The sequence below is a fragment of the Limanda limanda genome, chromosome 12 (assembly GCF_963576545.1).
Source record: "Limanda limanda chromosome 12, fLimLim1.1, whole genome shotgun sequence".
Classification (NCBI taxonomy): Eukaryota; Metazoa; Chordata; class Actinopteri; order Pleuronectiformes; family Pleuronectidae; genus Limanda; species Limanda limanda.
The window spans coordinates 13,666,275-13,685,999 of record NC_083647.1 but is presented as its reverse complement, the minus strand read 5'-3'; the positions used below and the strand labels follow the sequence as shown (position 1 = coordinate 13,685,999).

Genomic DNA, 19,725 nt, shown 5'->3' with positions numbered 1-19,725 from the left:
ACACACACACACACACACACACACACACACGCGCACACACACGCACACACACACGCACGCACAGACACACACGCACGCACAGACACACACACACACACACACACACACACACACACACACACACACACACACACACACACACACACACACACACATACTCAGTGTCTGGTTGACTTCAGATGACCACATTGATTACATTGCCTAATCCTGACCTAAAACCTTAACCTAAACCTTTTATGGTTTACATTATGTGGACTTGATTTTTGTCTCCATAAAGAAGCCAAGTCCCCCTTATGTGACTGTATACAGATTAAGGTCTCCATGACATTAGTTATTCCTGGAGCACACACATGCTGCTGTCTCGAAAAGGATCTTTAAAGCTTCAGACTCACCATGTGACGATGTGTCTGCTTCTCATCCACAGATGCTTCTTTACAGATGCTGTTGATCCACCTCTATGACAGCATCAGCTCTTACTGTGACATGGAGAAGTGGGACAATGGGCTTAAATGTGAGACAGAACAAAGACAGCGGATTTATGTTTCACAATCACTTCTTTGGAAATGTTTGTGAAAAATACTTCCTCCATTTAAGAACGAGTCCTTCAGCATTTCTACGTACAGGTGGAGGAACTATACCCTGAGGCTGTTTCCACACTTCTGTGGACTCCCCACATTTGACACAAAACAGACAAGACGTCAAGAAAGATGACTCATACTTTTAACACAAGTAATGTTATACAAAAAGGTCAGCAAGCTCTTGTCAAGGTCCTGGGATAAACATTTGTCATGGCATGAAAAACTTGGTTGTAACCAACACTGTTAAAGTTGGCTCTGTACCATGGAACTGCATTAGTAAGCCCTGTCAGTCATATCGGCCTTATAACTACAAAAGCGACATGTAGTGCAACCTGTTGTACTCTGGTAAGTCATGCCAAATTATCTGTAGTGATAATCAGTTCATTAATTCATCCTTTCGTTATCTCTTCCGTTTAATCGGATTGCTGTATCTCTTTGGACTGTGGGAGGAAGCCAGACTTCCTTGTTTAACAGCCACCAGACTGATGTATTTGCAGAAAAAAGTCTCCAACTTCTCTCTGGTTACATCATGTCTGATTTGCATGCACGTGCAAGGTTTTATGACCTCACAACTAGTGGGGAAACCGATCATTGTTCAATATGGAACTTGCACAAGTGTGATGTGCAAACTTGAAACTTCCAGAGCACGCACTTTGTTCATTGAAAACAGTGTCCAATTATTACACTATCACAAACATGCAACATTTGCACATTCATACATTTCATTCAATTTTGATGGTCACATTTTGTTGTTTATATATTTTTTAATGATCTTTATTAATAAATAAATACATTCAGATTCTGATTCTGTATACCTTAACAAAGTCTGTATCAGTTGGGATGCTCCACATCATTGGTTCTTTATATATTTAATTCCACTTCCTCAAAGTGAAATGAATAATGGGACTGAAGTCTCACCCTCCTTCACTCTGACCTCGGGGACTCTCGCTGGGTTCACGGGGATCAGGACGGAGTGAGAGCTCCTCTTCCTCCTCAGCATCTCATTTCCATGCCGCTCATTCATTCGGCTGAACGCAGGACCGCCACCCCGGCAGTTGCCATGACAACGGCAGAAAACGATCCCGGTGCATTCTCTGTTGTCTCCGTGCTGGTTACCAGGCAACCGCCACACAAATCCAGGAAAACATCCGGGAAAAAGAGCGTCGATCCTCGGGGACGTGGACAAACTGCAGGACCTGTTTCCTCATCAGGATTCCCTGGACAGTAAATCCACTAAAACAAAAGAAAACATGGAGGCCTCTTCACTTCCTTTCTTAGACAACAGAGATCCTCGTTTGAAACTCAAGGTGGAAAACAGAATACGAAACGTGTTTGTAACACAGACGGACGACACCAGGTATGGCCGCTGTTCTGCTGCATGTCTCTCTCTGTAAAACCCATTCATACATGTGGTGACATTGTTACTGACAGTAATGTCCCCCCAGACATGTGGAAGAGAAAGATGTCAACCCCATTCCTGTTGTTACACAGGTAAGACGGGTGTAATAAGGATAAAATCGGTTATTGTCAACCTGCACAAAATATCAAGCCATCGTTAATGAATTTAGGATCAATTTAGCTTACAGTATACAATAATAATAACAACAATAATATATAACAATAAACGTTATTTATACAGCCCAGTTCATACGTACAAACTATGAAACACAAAGTGCTTTACAAAATAGTAATATAGTTTTTTTCAATAAAACAAAATGAAAACAAAAGGAAAATTAAATTTTATGTAAATCGCAGGTTAAGATAAAATTGGACAGGATAGGTTTAATAATAGTTATTTTGTTATTATAGAGTTTTTTATAGTTGTAGTTATATTTTGTCATATCTTTGGGTAAATTTATATGTTTGATGTTTGTTTCTTATGTGATTTATCACTTTATCCTGCTTTTATTTAATAATCATCTCTGTCTTCTCTCCCACTTCCCCCCTTTTATTCTTATTGGTGTAAAAAGTCCAACGTAAATTATGTTTTCATGCTCATTTTACCACAGCGGAAAGGTTTCAGTGTAAATGATGGTTGTGTTTTATCCGTAGGTTCCCGGCCGAGTCCTTGAGGCAGGAGTGAACACTTTACAAAAGACGGTGGTGCTGAAGAAACAGGCAGAGTTGGACGAGGTGAACGAGCTGCTTGCACTCAAACGGCAAGAGTTTAGGAAGAGTGTGGAGGCTTTAGCACAGAGGAAGTCTGAACTGGACATAAAACTCCAGGAGGTGAGCTGAAACCTTAATGTGTGCTCCCCAACCTTGAGTTCAGAGGAAATATCACAACCTGATCCTACCTGACAATTAAACAACACTGATCTGATACTGGTGCCCTCTGGGATTTGTATTTCCACACAGACTAAAGAAAGGGCAATGAAGTTTGAGAGGTTTGTGGCTGAAAATGAAGTGAAGCGATGCAGATCGCTGAAGAAGTATGAAGCTGCACGGGAGCAGAACATTTTGAAGCAGACGGAAATAGAAGATCTAATGAAGCAGCTGAAACAACTTCGCACCAGGTGACAACTTCAAACCAAGCCTTGATGTGGGGATATTTCTCATTGGGTCCGACATGGTTTTTAACCTCTAATCATATCTCAATTCACAGACAGCAAGTTTTAAAAGAGAGAACGACAAAATACAAAATCTATGAGGACTACTTGATGAAAACACTAGAATATCTTCCCAGCAGTAAGTTCAAAACTGAATTTAATTGCTCTTTGTGCGTGATATAAATATTCAAATTATATCAAGATGGATGACGCCGCTCTACTTCCTCCCACCATTCAGAAATGAAGCCAAAATATCCCACATATGAATAGCCCACTTACACATTTGAAGTGAGAGTCTGTTCAGTAGCGATTGGGGGATGGATCATGACATTTACCCCCCTTTTTTACGGCATCAAATAACTTATTTAAACAAGCATAGGTGATTAGAATAAAGAACATTTTATTTGACGTTGAATGACTTTAATTTGGTCCATGTCCCTTCCACTAACATGAAGGAGGCTAGATGAAAGACCTATATTGCAACCAGCCACCAGGTGGCGATCCAGAAGCTTTGGGGAGCAGTCATGTCATCCACCTTATGCACAGTGGAATGCTTACATGAACTTGTACCATTAATCCCAATGAGTAAATCAAATTGTGAGAATACCTCTGCCATGCACAATCTTTTCCAGCTTACGTCGATAATGGGTCTGAATCTTTGGTTATGCCCATTATTCGACGTCACGAGACCCTGTCCGTCACCAACCAGCAGCTGATGCACCATCTGGGCCGGCTGGAGGAGGAAGTAGAGGAGGGCCAGCGACGACTGCACGCCATGGAGCAGGAGCACGGCATAAAGAAACTGGTCAGACAAACACATTAAGATTTTCCAGCGCAGCATTTCTTTGATTCACGATGCCTGAGCAATATTTGCGTGGCTGTTGCAGATGGCCAACAAAGAACTGTCTGAACTCCAGGGTGAGTTTGAAATGCTTAAAGAGAAGAACGAGCAGGCAGAGGTGAACCTCCTGTTGGTGCAAGGCCTGTCCAAAGAGAAGGTACGCCCCTCAGGATTATGAGCTGAGATCAACCTCAGGTCATTTACTAACAGAAGTTTCAGATGGATAAATTGATAAATGTTCAATATCTCTCAGGTTGAGGAAGTGGGAAGCTTACTTATGGCCATCCACAACCTTGCAGAACAATGTTACCTACCAACATATGGACCTCTGGAGAACATGAATGACCTGACAAAGATGGAAATGGTGAAGGTAATGTACTCAGATTTACATTTTGATCAACCACTGGTTATTTACCAGACTTTTGAGATACAAAGACTTTTTTTCAGGAGTACATTCTGGACAAGGCGGACACGGAGAGGAGAGCGAGGAGACTGATGGAGTCTGGGTCTGCGATGACGAGCAGGGCGGCTTTGACAGACAAAAGAGAGAGGGCTTCAATGAAAAGCATCGGCAGTAGAACACAAATCAAAAGTTCAAGTAAAGTCAGTAGAAAGAGCCAGAATGTTGATGCAGAATCTTGACAACAGAAATTGAACGTGAAAATTATTTTTTGACAAAGCATCTGACAGTTAAATTAAATTAACACCCAAGGAAACAGAGTTCTGGAAATAAGAATATATTTTTTCAACATTTATGAGTGATTTGAAGAGTGACTCTAAAAGTTTAATGTTAAAAACACTTGATATTTTGAAAAGAAGGCGATCCAATGTATCATATCTTTGTAAAGTTGTATTACTGGTGCATTTTAAGAATAAAGTATTTACAATGAAAGGATGAGAACTAGTGCTTGGCAGGTTATGGTTTAAAATAAAAGGAGTTCTTACAGACAAGTTCTCAAGAATGATTCATTCAATGAACTTTGGATGAATCATATGCAAACAGTTGATACAGAACTTCCTTTGAATCCCCAAAAAATATTTTGAAAAGTTCAGGATACAGACAGACAAAGAATAAGAAAATAATTTGAATTTACAAAGGGACATTTTAAACTATGTAGAGTAAGGATTCTTTGTAATAGTCAGATTTGTATTTATTAAGTAGAGGAAAAACATAGTGTAGCAGAAAGATTCTGACATCATAACTTTACACAACCCCTTTACAATAGTGTGCCCCATGTTGTCAAACACTGCTGTATCTACAAGTTGTGTAACAGCTTTGTAGTGCAGACTGTGATCATTAACTATGTTGCAATGCTGTTTCTCCTTTAGACAACACACTTAAAGTAACATACCATGTTAAACATTGCTTATTAGAAGTTTATTTTCCATGTAATTTACATTCCTAAAGATTATGTTGTAATCTGGGTTTCCTGGTTATAGGTCCACATTCCAGAAAAGATTTTGCTTAGTGTGTATCTCCTGTGTCAATAGCATGTTGGGTCTGTTTTTGGGGGAAGCGCTTTAGTTTAAGGTTAGGACCCCTCTCATAGGCTGCCTTCACGCAGGCCTTCACAAAATCATAGATTAGAAAAGTGAAAAGTACCTTAGGTAATCAGGTTTAAAGAATAAAATCTGAATTGTCTGATGCTTTTATAATAAAAGCCATATGGCGCCCGGCCAAGGCTTCACTACAAGACACAATAGTTCCGACCCCCCTCTTTCTCCCTGTTTTAATGCACACTAATAAGTAAGTAAATGGGGAAAAAAGCTGTGAGTCTAAAAACGCAGTGGCCTTTGTTGCGGATAATTAGGTTAGCGGCAAGAGTGTGCATGTGTTGAGGGGTGTTATTGTGTTGTGTTGCCGACTTACTCGTATCCGCAGGCTGTCAGGTGTGGCTCACTCCCATCAGCCCCAAAGCTCAGCAACCTCTTCACTATTAAAATGATCACTTTCTATAGTAGACAAAGGAAAGAGGGAACATATCTAGTGTAGGGTATTTTCCCCACCTCTAAATCTGCCTTTTGATGTCGGTAAGATAAAAGGCCTATCGGGCTTCCACAATGACCTGCGAGATGGACAAGGGCAGATATACTGGGATCTGACTGTCACTACCATTAACTAAAAGGCCCAAACATTATGGTGAAAGAACATTGAAAAATTGCCTTATGTGTAAGTGAAAGAAAATTGAGCTGTGAAAAGGCACTGTAATATTCTGTTATCCCTGTAAATGCAGCCAAACAAGAGATGTAGCGAGGCATTCTTTTTTAAATGGATGTAGTCCAGTTACCTGCATGTCTAAATCCAGTTAAGGCTTCCATTGTCCGGCTCAAACATAACAGGCAGTTTTGATGTAGTGTTTGACCTCCACTGTGCATTGTCCAATAGGCAACACAATTTTCAAAAAATGTACAGTTGTTTATAAAGTAAGAAATGATAAAGGAAAATAATGATTTGTGGTCATCAAAAAGAAGATATCTTGTGGATACTTAGAACATTAAATGATAAAATAAATGTATTTCAAATATATAGCAAAGAAACACCCATGCATGAAATAACACAGGAAATGAATATGGGTCATTTTTTTTTACCAATGTTGTGCATTAGAAGGGTAGTGATACATTGGCTTAATGACTCCTTTGAAGTGTTCTTTTATATATAGCCTGGGTGGAGTTAAATAGTAAGTCACAAACAAGTTTTATTCTTTCAGCCCTTTTCACTTTATTACACAACATGAAATATTAAATAAGGATTAATTGGGGAATACCTGAAAAACAGAATAATGAAATGAATTAACTGCGAAGATTAATTTCATTATTGTTATATCTTCGCAGTTAATTAATTTCGTTATTATTATTAAAAACTATTTTCAATATCTCCGCAGTTAATTCATTTAATTATTCTTATTAATTAACTGCAAAGATATGGAAAATAGTTTTTATTTTCCATATAAAAATGAGCCAACTTTGCTGGTTCAATATCTCCGCAGTTAATTCATTTAATTATTCTTATTAATTAACTGCAAAGATATGGAAAATAGTTTTTATTTTCCATATCTTCGCAGTTAATTAATTTTATTATTCTGTTTTTCAGTTATTCCCCAATTAATCCTTATTTAATTTTTCATGTTGTGTAATAAAGTGAAAAGGGCTGAAAGAATAAAACTTGTTTGTGACTTACTATTTAACTCCACCCAGGCTATATATAAAAGAACACTTCAAAGGAGTCATTAAGCCAAGAGGTCCTTCAGCTGGCTAATGTCCCAGTGTCAGGTGGTTATAGATCCCTATTATGTCTGACTGTTGCAAAGGTGAAAGATGTATAGGATCTGAAGACAAGAGACAAGAGAATGTTTCTGACCTGAACAGCAGATCTTTTGGTCTGTATGTTGTGATAGTGATAGCACCACCTACTGCCAAAAGGAGGTAAGCCTCGTTTTACAACTCTAATCCCATAATTTGTCCATGGTTACATGTGTTTGTACATAATACACACAATGCTCCTCATGATTACATCCTTCTGCATTATAAAACTAATATTTAGGTCAGGGTTCGGATTGTTAACGGGATGTTTCATCATAGTAGGAGTGAGAAGGGCGTTGAATAAATAGGGGTACTGTCGCTTTAACACCAGCACGTGGTACATGCAAACATCCGGTCTTTCAGAAAATGGAAATAAAACTGTAACAACGTGTTGACACATTCTTTGACGGGCGGGGAATTGACAAACCCGATTTTCCGCCTCCGTCTCCATGTTGTGGACATGCGAAGGTTCGTTCCTCTTCCTCTTCTCTGATCTGAGGCGTGTGCTCGGTTCTCCCTGCTGCTTCCAGGCTGTCAGCTCAGCGGCTGTTTAGCAGATGGAGGCTGGAAATCTCGTCTCGCACAGAGAGGACATCTCCTCCATGTTTCCACAGCAAATACCCGGGGCCAAGTATAAAGTAGGTGGGCTGTTGTAGTGCAGTGGCCAACATGTACACACTTCTCTGTATTAACCCCACCTCTCGCTGTGCTTTGTCAGGATCTGAGCAGCCAGTTCTCCTCTGTGAGGAAAGTACGTGGTGATGGAAACTGCTTCTACCGGGCCTTCTGCTTCTCTCACATGGAGTCGGTCCTGCACAACACCCGAGCTCTGCAGAGGTCAGTAGTGATCAGTACTGACATCTGCAATAAACAAACCGGTGTTGATTAAATGCTACATTTTACGTGTGAGTGATAATGGGTTTTAATTTCAGATTCAAGGACAAAATAATTCAAAGCGGTGAAGTGTTGTCCTCTGCAGGATTCGATGAGAGCCGCTTCAAACAACACCTGGACAAAGTAAATAACTCCTGACAAACGATGTAGTTATCTGGTAGTTGAGCTGCAATTTCTAATAAGACGCTGGACTGTCTTTATTAGAATAAATGATAATTATACTCAGTCAAAAACAACAAATGTACAGTTGTGGATTAACTATATAAATTAGAAATGATTGTTTGTCAGTTTAATGGACAGAGTGAGGTAAAAAAAACATTGGAGGCGGTTGCTTTTCGCTTCGTGGCCCTTAGACCCTCATGATTCCAGTTTGGGCCCTAAAGGCAGTACAGTCAATAGCTATGATTTGACTGACATAACACATTTATAGTTGTGTGCTCATTGAGGTTAAGTACAAACATGTATGATGTTATTGTGTAGGCAAGTGTTTTTATCAGCTACAAAGAACATTGTCTCCCGACACTTAAGAGGGTAAACAAATATGATTATACTTCATCTTTTAATTCCATTGCAGATCTTTTGAACAAACCATGTATACATAAATCAAACATTTCACCATTTAATGAAAACTGTGGAAAATCTGTGTGTTTGCTAGTTCAGGGCAACAAATTGAAAAAAATGGGGGGGGGGCGTGTTTAATCCCCTCTGCCCAGTAGTGACATTAAACAGATTGGATTCACATTTTGAAAGCTTCAGTTTTTAAATCAGCAGATAAAACCCTACATAAGTTGCACCTTACTGTAAATAGTATTAAAAGTATGCCGCTAGACTTGCATCTTAAGAAGGTGCAGGTAATTAAAAGTTGTTCCATCCCTTTTGTGGTATTGGGAACATCCTCTTTTGGTAAAACTCATTACCTGATTGTTGCTGTTCTCTTGAAGGTGGTAGATGTGGTGGAGCAGTGCCAGGCTGACGAGCAGGACTACGCGTTGCTGAGGCTCTTCAATGAGCAGATCACCTCTGACCACGTGGTGCAGTATCTAAGGCTGCTCACCTCGGCCCACCTGCAGAGCCACGCACAGTTCTTCTCCAACTTTGTGGAGGCGCCCAATCTACACGCATACTGTCGTCAGGTCAGTAAAGTGTTGCTGCCATCTAGTGAAGAAACGGGTTGCCGTTGGAGCAGGCTTGCTGACGTCTTTGTTCCCTTCATGCAGGAAGTGGAGGTGATGGGGATGGAGTGCGATCACGTGGACATTCTGGCTCTCTCTGAGGCTTTGGACATTTGCACACATATCGTCTCTGTGGATGGTGACGAGCAGCAGTTGGCTCACCACATGATTCCAGAGGGTGCGGAGCCCTCCCTGCACCTCCTCTACCAAACATCGCACTACAACATTCTCTACCCGCGACCTCACCACTGACCAGCGATATGTCACAACCCTGCACAACTCAGGAACTCGAACTTTGGTTGAATACATCCCAGCAGCGCTTTAAGACACTTGTGAAAACAGATTTTTATAAAATCTTGCAGCGTACAGAGAATCAACAACATCTGGAAGTACAACTATTGCACATTGTGCATGTTAAAAATTACATTTATCTATTTAGCATTTTAACTTTGTCTTAGATGGATTTTTTTTTTTTAAATACACATTTCTTATAACATATCACTGCTGCTGCTCCTGCTGCTGCTGCTCCTGCTGTTCCTGCTGCTGATGCTGGTCCCGCTGCTGCTGCCTCTGCTTCAGCCTCTTTTCCTTCCTCTGCTCCTTCCTCTGCTCCTTCCTCAGCTTCTTCTTCCCAGGCTGTGGTGGACCACATTTTTTTAAGTCGTCTTCCTTCTGCTGTATTGACACCTTGGTCAGGGCGCTTTCCAAACCGGCACGAGGCAGGTTGGGCAGGGCGAGTTTTCCCATCTGAGTCGGGTACCTGGTCTTTACCAGGTTCTTGAACACAGGCTGGGATCTCAAATGCTTCAAATGCTTTTTCATGCTCTTGACCATCTTCTGCTGCTCTCTGTCACCATCCTCATCCTTTGGTCCGCCTGTGAACAAACATGTCACCTTCAGCTGTTTGTATTTGAACACTTTTCCAATGGTTGTCACGGATATGATTATGTTGGTCTTACCGAGTAAAAGATCATCATCCAGGTCCACCTCCAGGGCCTCTGCTGCTTTTGCGAACCAGGAGTTGTGTTGCTTCTCTCTGCCGTTGTGGAACTCAATCTTCTCTATGCTCCTGGCCAAGTTTACTCGTTCCTGCGGTGGGACACACTCAACAGTTAACAATCAGAAAGAATTGCTTTAACGTGACATATATACAGGACCTAATACCAGTGGAGCTTACTTTGATTGCTTCCATGCATTTGCTCTCTACTGGGAACATTGGAAGGTCCTCGTCCTTCCCTAGAGTATTATAAATCTTCCTGAAGTTCAACACGTCGTCTGGGCCGATTACCAGCAAACTGAGACCCTCTTTAGTCGCTCTCGCTGTTCTGCCACTCCGATGGACATAAGTCTCAGATGTCCTGGGAACCTGAAGTACACAGGAGAGCATTCAAATTATAGTATTAGTATTAGTAGTATTCTTAAAAACAAAACTAGAATTACCGCACTGCAGTTGTTTGCCAGTGCAGTTTCCATGTACATTTTTCTACATATTTATTTTCCAGATTCAATTAATGTCACTGTGACTTTTGACCACTGAAATGTAATCACTTGATCTGAAAATTGTAGTCCAAGTGATCAAAAGTTGAAGAAATGTCATCGAGCACTCTTGAGATATCACATCTAAGAGGCCAAAAACATGTTATTTAAAAAATAATCTATTTAGGTCATCCTTGAGTCCAAGTGAATATTTGTACAAAATGTCCCTCAGGGCATTCTTGAGATATAATGTTCACAGTCATGGGAGTCAAAATTCAAGGAACCTGAAAATGTGGACACCTAAAAAGAAAAACATACCTGGTAGTGGATCACATGTTGAATGTTGGGAATATCCAGTCCTCTTGCAGCTACATCGGTGGTCAGCAGAACACAACTGTGAATCAAGTCACATCAGTAAAGCAGGAGATTTATGGAGCTCAGTGTTGTTTTTTTGTTGGGTTTGGTTTTCTTGCTTATTTAGAGATTTTTTTTAATTTCCTACCCCTCACTGCTACTGCATTGTACAAACATTGGAGGTACAATTTATATAAAATATTATTATTAAACAATTTAACTAGGTTGAGTTTAAGTTAAAGTGACTAGCTTCAATACAACTTTAACAAGGTATGTGAATTTTTGGTGTGAGTGTTCTTGTCAACAGTACATGTTCAGACATGATTGACAGTCAATGTGTGCTCTAGTAATTCCTCCCTCCTCCATCTGTAGGAGTGAATAAAATCCCTGTGTGAAGCTGCCTGTTCTGTGTTTACAAATCTGTTGATTGAGCATTGAGGGGGGGGGGGGGGCGGAGAGATTCCTGGATCAGCCTGTTTAACCAGAGCCGCTCCAAAATGTTATGTTTTTTCCTTGGCTTATGCCTCACCACAAAATTCCATGGAAAGCAGTTTTGTATGTTTTTAGTAATCTTGCCGACAGTAAGACCGTCAACATTTACAACATAACTTCCAAGATGGAGATAAATAAGCATTAGGAAGCAACTCATCACTCCGGTGCAGTTTAAACCCTTAAGCGTCTTTCTGAAGTAAACAAGTTACAATATTTCACCATGGACACAATTACTGGATCAAGTCAACCCAGAGCAACAAATTCAGACTGCTAGTGCAGGTGTGTGCAACACTCACTTCTCCCTCTCAGCAAACCTCTCCAGGTTTTTCAGGCGTTGTTTCTGGTGCATGTTGGCGTGTAGAGGCAGTGGATCAAATTCTAAGATCACCAGCAGGGAGTTCAGTCTCTTGATACAGTCTATGCTGTTGGCGAACACCATGGTGCGCCCAGGGAACTGCAGCAAGAAGTAATACAGGTAGAAGTCCTTCTCCTCTTTCTGGCAGTGGATCCGCGTCTCGGTCAGCGTCTCCACCGTCGCCTCCTTCCTGGTGAGGTCGATGATTTTGGGTTTGGACTTGATCCCCACTTTCTCCATGAGAACTTCCAGCTTGCCCCTCTGGTCCATATTCTTCCTCTTCTTCTTCTGCAGGAGGCGGGTGGGCAGACTGTGAGCCATGGTCAGTGTGGCAGAGAACACAAATGTTTGCCTTGTGGGGTTGAAGTGCACGGTTTTCAGCATCTCCAGCAGATTCTCCAGCTCTGCAAAGTGGCCTCTTTCCACCATGCGATCGGCTTCGTCTATGACCAGGCACCTGCAGAATAACACAACCCCACATGTGTTACATCAATACTCGCACTTCTGCCATTCCTCTCATCTCTCCAGGTGTTTTTTTTCTGAGATCAGAATAAAACTGCCTATGTATAATATATTCACAAGTATTGTTAAATGCAGCAAAGGTCACTGCCAGATGCACAGGCCATTTAACCTGACTGGTCAGCATTTTAGCTTTTAACAAATAAATACGGAGCTGCCACGTTCCCTCTCGGACCAGGCTAACTTCTGGAACACGGTCAAATGCAATAAAAACGGAGTCACCGCCTGTGGTTTCTGTGTAACTTTCAGAAAATATTTGCTGCTGCTGTTGGTCTGTAGTTTGAAGATGATTGCTTCAGAAGCCTTCCTGCAAATAGCAATGTGCATGAAGTCTAGTCTACACCAGTTCTATTTTGTTCCACTACTGCGAATGTTAGAAAAGTGTCATTTGCATGAGTATCTTGGATCACCAACATATAAGCAAGTGTATAACATGTTCTCCTTCAGTTACATCCTGCAAAGTAACTTGTATTTTGAAATGTGGCCTCTTATAAGCGTTTTTAAAATAAAGTTCACCTGCTTTGTAAAAAAATAACCATCTCTACCCTGAGTCCAGTTCTCGGTATTAAATGGAAGTTTCTTCTCTCCACAGATGCAAAGTCTTTGCGCACTGTAGCAACTGTCAGGTTTCATTATATTTTAAGATCGCAACCTTATTATATAAATTCCCTTGAAATAAAATTGGAGATAATTCAATACCATTTTTCCCTTCCAGATACCGGTACCTGCACTTTGTGTAGCGGCTGATACTGAGTACCGATCTGATACCAGTGCATTAAAGAAAATAACTTGTTTTATGTGTAGCTGTATGTTACTATCCCTGTGGGGAAGTGATGATTACCATCATTGTTGTATGGCCTGGCTCAGGTTAAACCCTTAAACATACAGAGAATTAATGACACAGAACTTCAGTTCACATCCCTGTTTTACTTGTGGGACTTTCAACAGTGACATTTTTCCAAATTGCACATTTTAGCCATCTCTCCAAAATGCTTCACCACCATTAATCACTTCTTCGTCCCTGCTAAAAAAATCTCCTAAGTGATTTACGGTTAAAGAAATTCACTGTTTTATGTGGGTGAAACAAATATACTTTAAACTTTGGTATCGGATCTGTACAGATATTTGCTGATCCCCCCCGGGCATGTTTGGCTGTATCTGAGGCATTTCTGATGCTGGTATCGGCATCAGACATCTCTACATGTTGTGATTTGTTGCCATATAAATATGAAAAACGTCTTGAACAAGCGATAATCTCTCTAAAACCAAGATGCCCCTGATTCAACCCTTCTTGGACACTTCACCACTGTGTTACTTACACCGGTCGGGTTAAAAAGAAAGACATGAATCACAGCCTAGAAAACATCTCTCCACAGCTAATAAATGAAAAAGAAACAAAGGTGTGACTGGGACTCACTTGAGCTGTCTGAGGTTCAGCAGATGTGGATGTTTCTCCTTGATCAAGTCCCACAGACGTCCTGGAGTCGCGATGACAATCTCCGGCCGGCGTTTTAACATCCTCCTCTGTTTCTGTTGTGCCATTCCACCCACAATTATCGCCGTCTTGATATCTGCAATCCAGTAACATCTTGAGTTTAGATTCACAGAACTGTTGAAAGGGGATGAAGACCCTGATACGTTGCTAGGTTAAATAACTCACCAGTGAATTTAGCGACAGCATCAATGTGGTGTTTGACCTGAACAGCCAGCTCCCTGGTGGGAGTGAGCACCAGTCCAAGCAAAGGCTGGTTCCGACCCCCTGCAGGTTTTTCTTCAGCTTCTTCGTCTAAGTCAAACTCTGCATCTTCGATCACTTTCACGCATCCAAGTGTCTGATCCTCATCACCGTCATCCTCGTCATCTTCCTCACCCTCATCCTCCTCACCCTCCTCAAGGTCATCTGAGTCCCCTTGGTCCTGGTCTGAGACACCTTCGTCGTCTTCTTCCACAGCCTCCACGTTGTCCTCCTCTGTTTCGGACTCAGCATCACTTTCGGACTTTAGGCTTGGTAAATACAAACTCTCCACCTGTGGGGCTGGTTCACTAGTGCTCTCAGCAGGTTCATCTGAGCCCTTTCTCCACTCCAGGATGGCGTGGATCATGGGAATACCAAAAGCCAGCGTCTTACCACTTCCTGCAATGACAGTGCTCACATTAACTTCACGTGTGGAATGAATTATTTTGGAACAAAAAGCTTTGTCGTACACATGATCTTACCCGTCTCCGCTGCCCCCAGTATATCCATGCGATCCCTGATGGCTGAGGGTAGTGCCAGGGCTTGAATCGGCGTAGGCGAACCAAATCCCAGGCTGCTCAGCGCCTTCAGCACGGGCGAAGGAACAAACAGATCCTTCCACGCTTCCACATCAGCCTTTTGGTCCTCAGAGCCAGATTGTGCGACATTTGTCCAGTTCTTGTTTTTCTTTTTAGCCAGGTTGGTCACTTTTTTTTGCGAGGATTTTTCTATTTCCGGAACCTGAAGTTCTGGAGGGGCCTCCAGATTTGTCTGTTTCTCGTCCTCCTCTTCTATTGGCTGTTTCTGTACCTTATTCTTCATTTTATTGCTCTTCTTTGCTTGGACATTTTGTTGAGGGTCTTCTTTAGCTGTATCTTCTTCTGGTCCTCCCTCTGCGTTTGCAGCTCCATCCTCCTGTGTCTTCTCTGTCAAAATGACATCTTCTGGGACTGATTCTTTTACAGCTTGTTTCTTATTCTTTTTTGTGACTTTCTTTTTAGGTGGTTCAGTTGGTTCCTCTCCCTCTGTGCCCTCCACACCGGGACCCTCTTCTCCTCCTCCCTGCTTTGTCGAAATGACATCTTCTGGGACTGATTCTTTTGCAGCTTGTTTCTTATTATTTTTCGTGACTTTCTTTTTAGGTGGTTCAGTTGGTTCCTCTCCCTCTGTGCCCTCCACACCGGGACCCCCTTCTCCTCCTCCTCCTCCTACCTGCTCTGTTGAAATGACATCTTCTGGGACTGATTCTTTTGCAGCTTGTTTCTTATTCTTATTCTTATTTGTGACTTTCTTTTTGGGTGGTTCAGTTGGTTCCTCTCCCTCTGTGCCCTCCACACCAGGACCCCCTTCTCCCCCTCCCTCGCTGGCCTTTCTTTTCTTCGCTTTATCCTTCGCCTTCCTCTTCATCTTCTTCTCCTCCTTCTTCCTCAGCTCTCTGGCTGCTGTGGCCGCAGCCTTGTCGGAGTCCACCAGACTGTAACTTGCCAGCTCCTCGAAACACACCAGTCCCTCCAGGCCCTCCTCGGAGAAGATGCTGGGGTCGAGCTGCACAGCCGTCCAGCTGCCTTTCACATGGATGCTCCGCTTCTTTTTTTTCGCCAGCCCGGACGACACACCCCTGCTTTTCGGCCTCATCTTATCCGACTTCATTTTCTACAAAGAAAGATTAAACAACCAAGTTAAATGTGGAAAATATGCGGCGCACATGTGTCTCCTACCAGTCCCTTCCCGCTTGCAGTTACCGAGCGACTACGTGCCGGGAGGTTTATCTACTAAATGCCCCTCGTAAAGAAACAAAAAACTTAAGTCAGAGGTTATTATCTAAACGACAACTATCAACACTACCATTTGAAACGTACCATGACTCTCTGCGCCTCCTCAAAGCACCGGAATGCGATCACAACTGTTTACAACCACGCACGACACGAGGGCGCAGCCATGACAGTGAGGGTCACGTGGTTTGAAAAAAACTTTATTTGTCGAACCAACAGGGACAGAGCAGCTCAAGTTGCTTCTCACCATCAACAGTTTGCCTGGGCCTTAACAAATATATGTATGTGTAAAATGTCATTTTCATCAATATTGTATTTATTTTTATTTATAATTTGTATTTGTGCATTTTATTATGTTATTCTTTTATTTTGTTAACTCTACCTACGGAAGTGATGTTGCTGTGTACCACTTTTTGGTGTTCCCTGAAAGTTTGTTCGTTCCTGTCGGCTCCTCCTTCCCTCAGTGTAGTTTTTCATCACTGAGGAATTTGGGACGGAGAAAGGAGGTTTTTACAGCAAACCTATGTTGATTTCTGCAGGGAGAATAAAGACCTCAAAAACCAAGTCCTGAGTCCGTCTACATCCGTTACATATATAATAGAATTTCAAAGTGTTTTTTAATATATTGCTATGATACATTGAGGAGGTATAAAACTAAATAGGCTTTAATGTTCTACCTCAGACTTGTTCATGAAGTGTTTGTCATTCTCTGCCATAGAGATGAGTTTAAAATATAAACAAGCAATAATAATGTGACACTGATCACGATAATTATCCATATTGACAGATATGATTTTTTTTAAGTTAGATAACATTTTGGGGCACATTACAAATCAACAGGCAGCAGTGTCTTTAAAAACAAATACATTTATTTACTTAACTTAACTCATTAATTCAACTAACCTAATTTTGGAGAATTCTGAATGAACTCATTACAATTTACTTCATAACTTGATTTAGATGAGTATATTCAGTTCAATGAATTAACTTAAATCAAAGTTTTAATGTATTTACAAATGAAGTTTATATTCGACAGGTCCGACAGACAGTGAGGCCCTATTGAAATGAAATATAATGAAATAAAATAAAATTTAACAGCTCATTAGCTCAAGTGGTAACAATTACTTGGTTGCAAGTTAAAACCTCTATAAAAATGACAAAAGTAATTTATTATTAAAATACTGTGGAGGTCTCATTTATGTACCGTGGCGTGTACCCTTCATTTGGTATGGGCAATACACAAATTTTGATTGCGTATGTGCTGATTTAATCTCATAGAAAGACAAGTCAATGTAAAGTCTTTATTAACATTGATCATATATATGTTTGTCTTTTACGAAACAGATCAAAACAGGTATTTCAAACCATCAAGCTTTCAGGAAACCCGCATAGAGAGATACTAGTTTTTGGTGGGGTCAGTCACCCGACCCATGAACAGCAGAGTGTTTGTGTCTTCATGATATATGAAGAAGAAAAATGGCCTGTTGATAGTGAATGACCGGGGTAAGGAATACCCGGTAATGCCGGTTGTTGTGGCAGCTGCTGCCGTGGTCCCAGTTTCATCCACGTCAATCACAGCCTTGTGCAGCACCTGCGGATTAACAGGAGAAACAAAGGTCATCTTCTGCCATCTGGATTAAGTAAATATGTTGTTACAGCGCGGTGACATTGAAAACCAACCTCTGACAATTTGATGGGTTGATCCTTACTCAGCCTTGTCAAATTGGCTGAATTAGTGAAGATACTAGGCATGCCCATGTCTGGTAGGATGTGGTGCAGGGAATACGACTGCTCCAGAATGAATTTGGGCATGCTGACCTCCAGTTTGCTGAGTACACAACGCGGTTAGACATGTTGAGTAGATGCTTTGGTTATTCTTAGTATAATGTATCTTCAATTAATTGGCACTCTTGTTGCTAGATTCTTAGCATAGCACCTTTTAGAGAAGTTGTCACCAAGTCATTCACGATAATAGCTAAACACTCTGGAAATAGATTTGTCACTAACTTCAAAAAATTTATGGAATAAATCAAGCTGACTTATTATTTAAAAACATTACATTGATTTAATTTAACTGAGTAAGCTATCGTCGTGGTTTGTTATGACAAACTTAAAACAATAGCGGCAACAACTTAAAAAAAATATTAAATCACTAACACACAAATGAATAAAAACATTTGAGTTAGCAAATGTGTTTATATAACTTAAAGTTGAACAAACATATTTATTTTGTCTGTTCCCAATTGAAGTTGTTCTTTAAAGTTGGCTCCACAATTTTTTTCAGGACAGAATGTGAATGATAATGTAGCATTAAAGCTAATAAAAGATATAACGCTCTTACGTTTTTTGCAGATTTGTGACCCACTCGAGGAACTTGCGAGCAGTGATTTGATCATCGATCACAGTGTAGTCGACGCCTTTGTTGGGTAGCAGGATGAGCATGGAGACACCTTTCTTGTATGGCAGCTTCAGCACTTTGGCTCCGAGTGGGACGTCGAGTGTCATGTAGAAATTAGCCAATTGAGTCATCATGGGCACTTGCACAATGTTATAGTTATCGATGTAGAAGGGATAACTTTGAGTGTCAATGGGGTTGAACGGCAACTCCCAGGCTCCTGTGAAAGAGAATATACTACTTAATTGTAAAGAAAATCTATAATCAATACAGAGTAGTCGGAGTGATTGATCTTACCCTGGAAGAAAATTGTGTTGATTAACATGAGCTGGGTCTGTGTGTCCAGGCTTGATATAATCTCTTCCACTTTGCCCTCAGTCTTTTTCTTGACGTATTCATTGATGAACTTGACACTTGCCTCTGTGTCTGTGAAGTCTACAGTTTTAATGTCAGCATCAAAAATCGTCTTGATCTGGTTTTCAAAATTCTTTGCCACCTCAAAATGCTGGTTAACGAAGAGGGCCATGCCTTCTTCCAGTTTCAGCGATCCGTTCTGTGTGATGTTCTCGTGAAGGAGCTGGAAAAGTCTCGGGATGAGTTCTGGCTGGTCAGCTATCTCGAGCTGCTCCAGGTTGAGACCCTTGAGCAACTCCTCGCGGGTGACGCCGTCAGAAGCCATCAAGAGAGCACTGAAACTGGTCGAGATGCTCAGGGGTGAGAAAAATATGTTCTCGTCGTTGTAACTGGATATTTTTCTGTAAAGCTTCATGGCAAAGTCCATGTTTTTGAAAGAAAGATCTGAGATGGTGGCACTTGGAAGTTGTGCTTGGTGGAGAGGAATGAGGAAGCACATGTAGGATAGAATACAAATCAACCCCATCTTCATTTTGTCTAAAGCCATAATGTCAAGTCTAGGAAGGTTTGAAGGAACAACCTGAAACACGCAGACATGTAGATGTCAAAAATAGGTTAAAAAAGCACATGTGAAACGCTGTTACTAACTTGTATCTATTCAAACGACTACAAATACTTTGAGAATAAATGACATTCTAAAATGAGACAGATAGTCGACACTGAAATACATTTCTCCAAAATGAACCATCTGGCATACGTACCATTCAGCTGTGAAATACTGCGTCTGAAAGCTCCATCTATTATTTGGGGAAACAAAGTGCAAGTGTGCTCTGAGTGTTATCCATTAACCACGACCTGTGGCCTGTTGTGTTGATCCAGATTTAGTCAGAGCTGTTTATCAAACAGTCATGGCCAATAGTTTTTTTGTTTAATCTTGCC

At 41.1% G+C, this 19,725-nt stretch overlaps 4 protein-coding genes across 4 annotated transcripts; 2 read left to right on the top strand and 2 right to left on the bottom strand.

Annotated features, from left to right (window-relative positions):
• Positions 1-1,828: 1,828 nt before the first annotated feature.
• si:ch1073-416d2.4 (coiled-coil domain-containing protein 42 homolog) lies at positions 1,829-4,610 on the top strand. Its single transcript, XM_061083016.1, has 9 exons — positions 1,829-1,935; positions 2,024-2,069; positions 2,631-2,807; positions 2,937-3,094; positions 3,184-3,266; positions 3,760-3,932; positions 4,015-4,125; positions 4,222-4,338; positions 4,416-4,610. The coding sequence occupies exons 1-9, from the start codon at positions 1,829-1,831 to the stop codon at positions 4,608-4,610; spliced, it is 1,167 nt and encodes a 388-aa protein (XP_060938999.1).
• Positions 4,611-7,634: 3,024 nt separating this feature from the next.
• Positions 7,635-11,564, top strand: LOC133015682 (ubiquitin thioesterase OTUB2-like). The gene is made up of 5 exons (XM_061082939.1): positions 7,635-7,906; positions 7,987-8,105; positions 8,201-8,285; positions 9,104-9,295; positions 9,380-11,564. The coding sequence occupies exons 1-5, from the start codon at positions 7,826-7,828 to the stop codon at positions 9,584-9,586; spliced, it is 684 nt and encodes a 227-aa protein (XP_060938922.1). The 5' UTR covers positions 7,635-7,825; the 3' UTR covers positions 9,587-11,564.
• Positions 8,738-16,194, bottom strand: ddx24 (DEAD (Asp-Glu-Ala-Asp) box helicase 24). The gene is made up of 9 exons (XM_061082936.1): positions 16,125-16,194; positions 14,748-15,918; positions 14,191-14,664; positions 13,948-14,101; positions 11,953-12,468; positions 11,129-11,204; positions 10,512-10,700; positions 10,294-10,423; positions 8,738-10,209 (listed from the first exon to the last, which is right to left on the bottom strand). The coding sequence occupies exons 1-9, from the start codon at positions 16,125-16,127 to the stop codon at positions 9,833-9,835; spliced, it is 3,090 nt and encodes a 1,029-aa protein (XP_060938919.1). The 5' UTR covers positions 16,128-16,194; the 3' UTR covers positions 8,738-9,832.
• A 1,130-nt stretch (positions 16,195-17,324) lies between these two features.
• serpina10b (serpin peptidase inhibitor, clade A (alpha-1 antiproteinase, antitrypsin), member 10b) lies at positions 17,325-19,630 on the bottom strand. Its single transcript, XM_061082937.1, has 5 exons — positions 19,548-19,630; positions 18,730-19,366; positions 18,379-18,652; positions 17,718-17,865; positions 17,325-17,628 (listed from the first exon to the last, which is right to left on the bottom strand). Exons 1-5 carry the CDS (start codon positions 19,548-19,550, stop codon positions 17,437-17,439), a joined length of 1,254 nt encoding a protein of 417 aa, XP_060938920.1. The 5' UTR covers positions 19,551-19,630; the 3' UTR covers positions 17,325-17,436.
• Positions 19,631-19,725: the final 95 nt, after the last annotated feature.

Coding starts and splice junctions, on each gene's coding strand:
- si:ch1073-416d2.4 (XM_061083016.1), top strand. CDS start 1,829: ATGGAGGCCTCTTCACTTCCTTTCTTAGACAACAGAGATCCTCGTTTG. Junction 2,070..2,630: donor CCATTCCTGTTGTTACACAG/GTAAGACGGGTG, acceptor TTTTATCCGTAG/GTTCCCGGCCGAGTCCTTGA. Junction 4,339..4,415: donor CAAAGATGGAAATGGTGAAG/GTAATGTACTCA, acceptor ACTTTTTTTCAG/GAGTACATTCTGGACAAGGC.
- LOC133015682 (XM_061082939.1), top strand. CDS start 7,826: ATGGAGGCTGGAAATCTCGTCTCGCACAGAGAGGACATCTCCTCCATG. Junction 8,286..9,103: donor TCAAACAACACCTGGACAAA/GTAAATAACTCC, acceptor GTTCTCTTGAAG/GTGGTAGATGTGGTGGAGCA. Junction 9,296..9,379: donor TACACGCATACTGTCGTCAG/GTCAGTAAAGTG, acceptor CCCTTCATGCAG/GAAGTGGAGGTGATGGGGAT.
- ddx24 (XM_061082936.1), bottom strand. Junction 12,469..13,947: donor CTGAACCTCAGACAGCTCAA/GTGAGTCCCAGT, acceptor GTTATTCTGCAG/GTGCCTGGTCATAGACGAAG. Junction 11,205..11,952: donor AGGTTTGCTGAGAGGGAGAA/GTGAGTGTTGCA, acceptor CTTGATTCACAG/TTGTGTTCTGCTGACCACCG.
- serpina10b (XM_061082937.1), bottom strand. Junction 18,653..18,729: donor CAACACAATTTTCTTCCAGG/GTAAGATCAATC, acceptor TCTCTTTCACAG/GAGCCTGGGAGTTGCCGTTC. Junction 17,866..18,378: donor GTCACAAATCTGCAAAAAAC/GTAAGAGCGTTA, acceptor TTGTGTACTCAG/CAAACTGGAGGTCAGCATGC.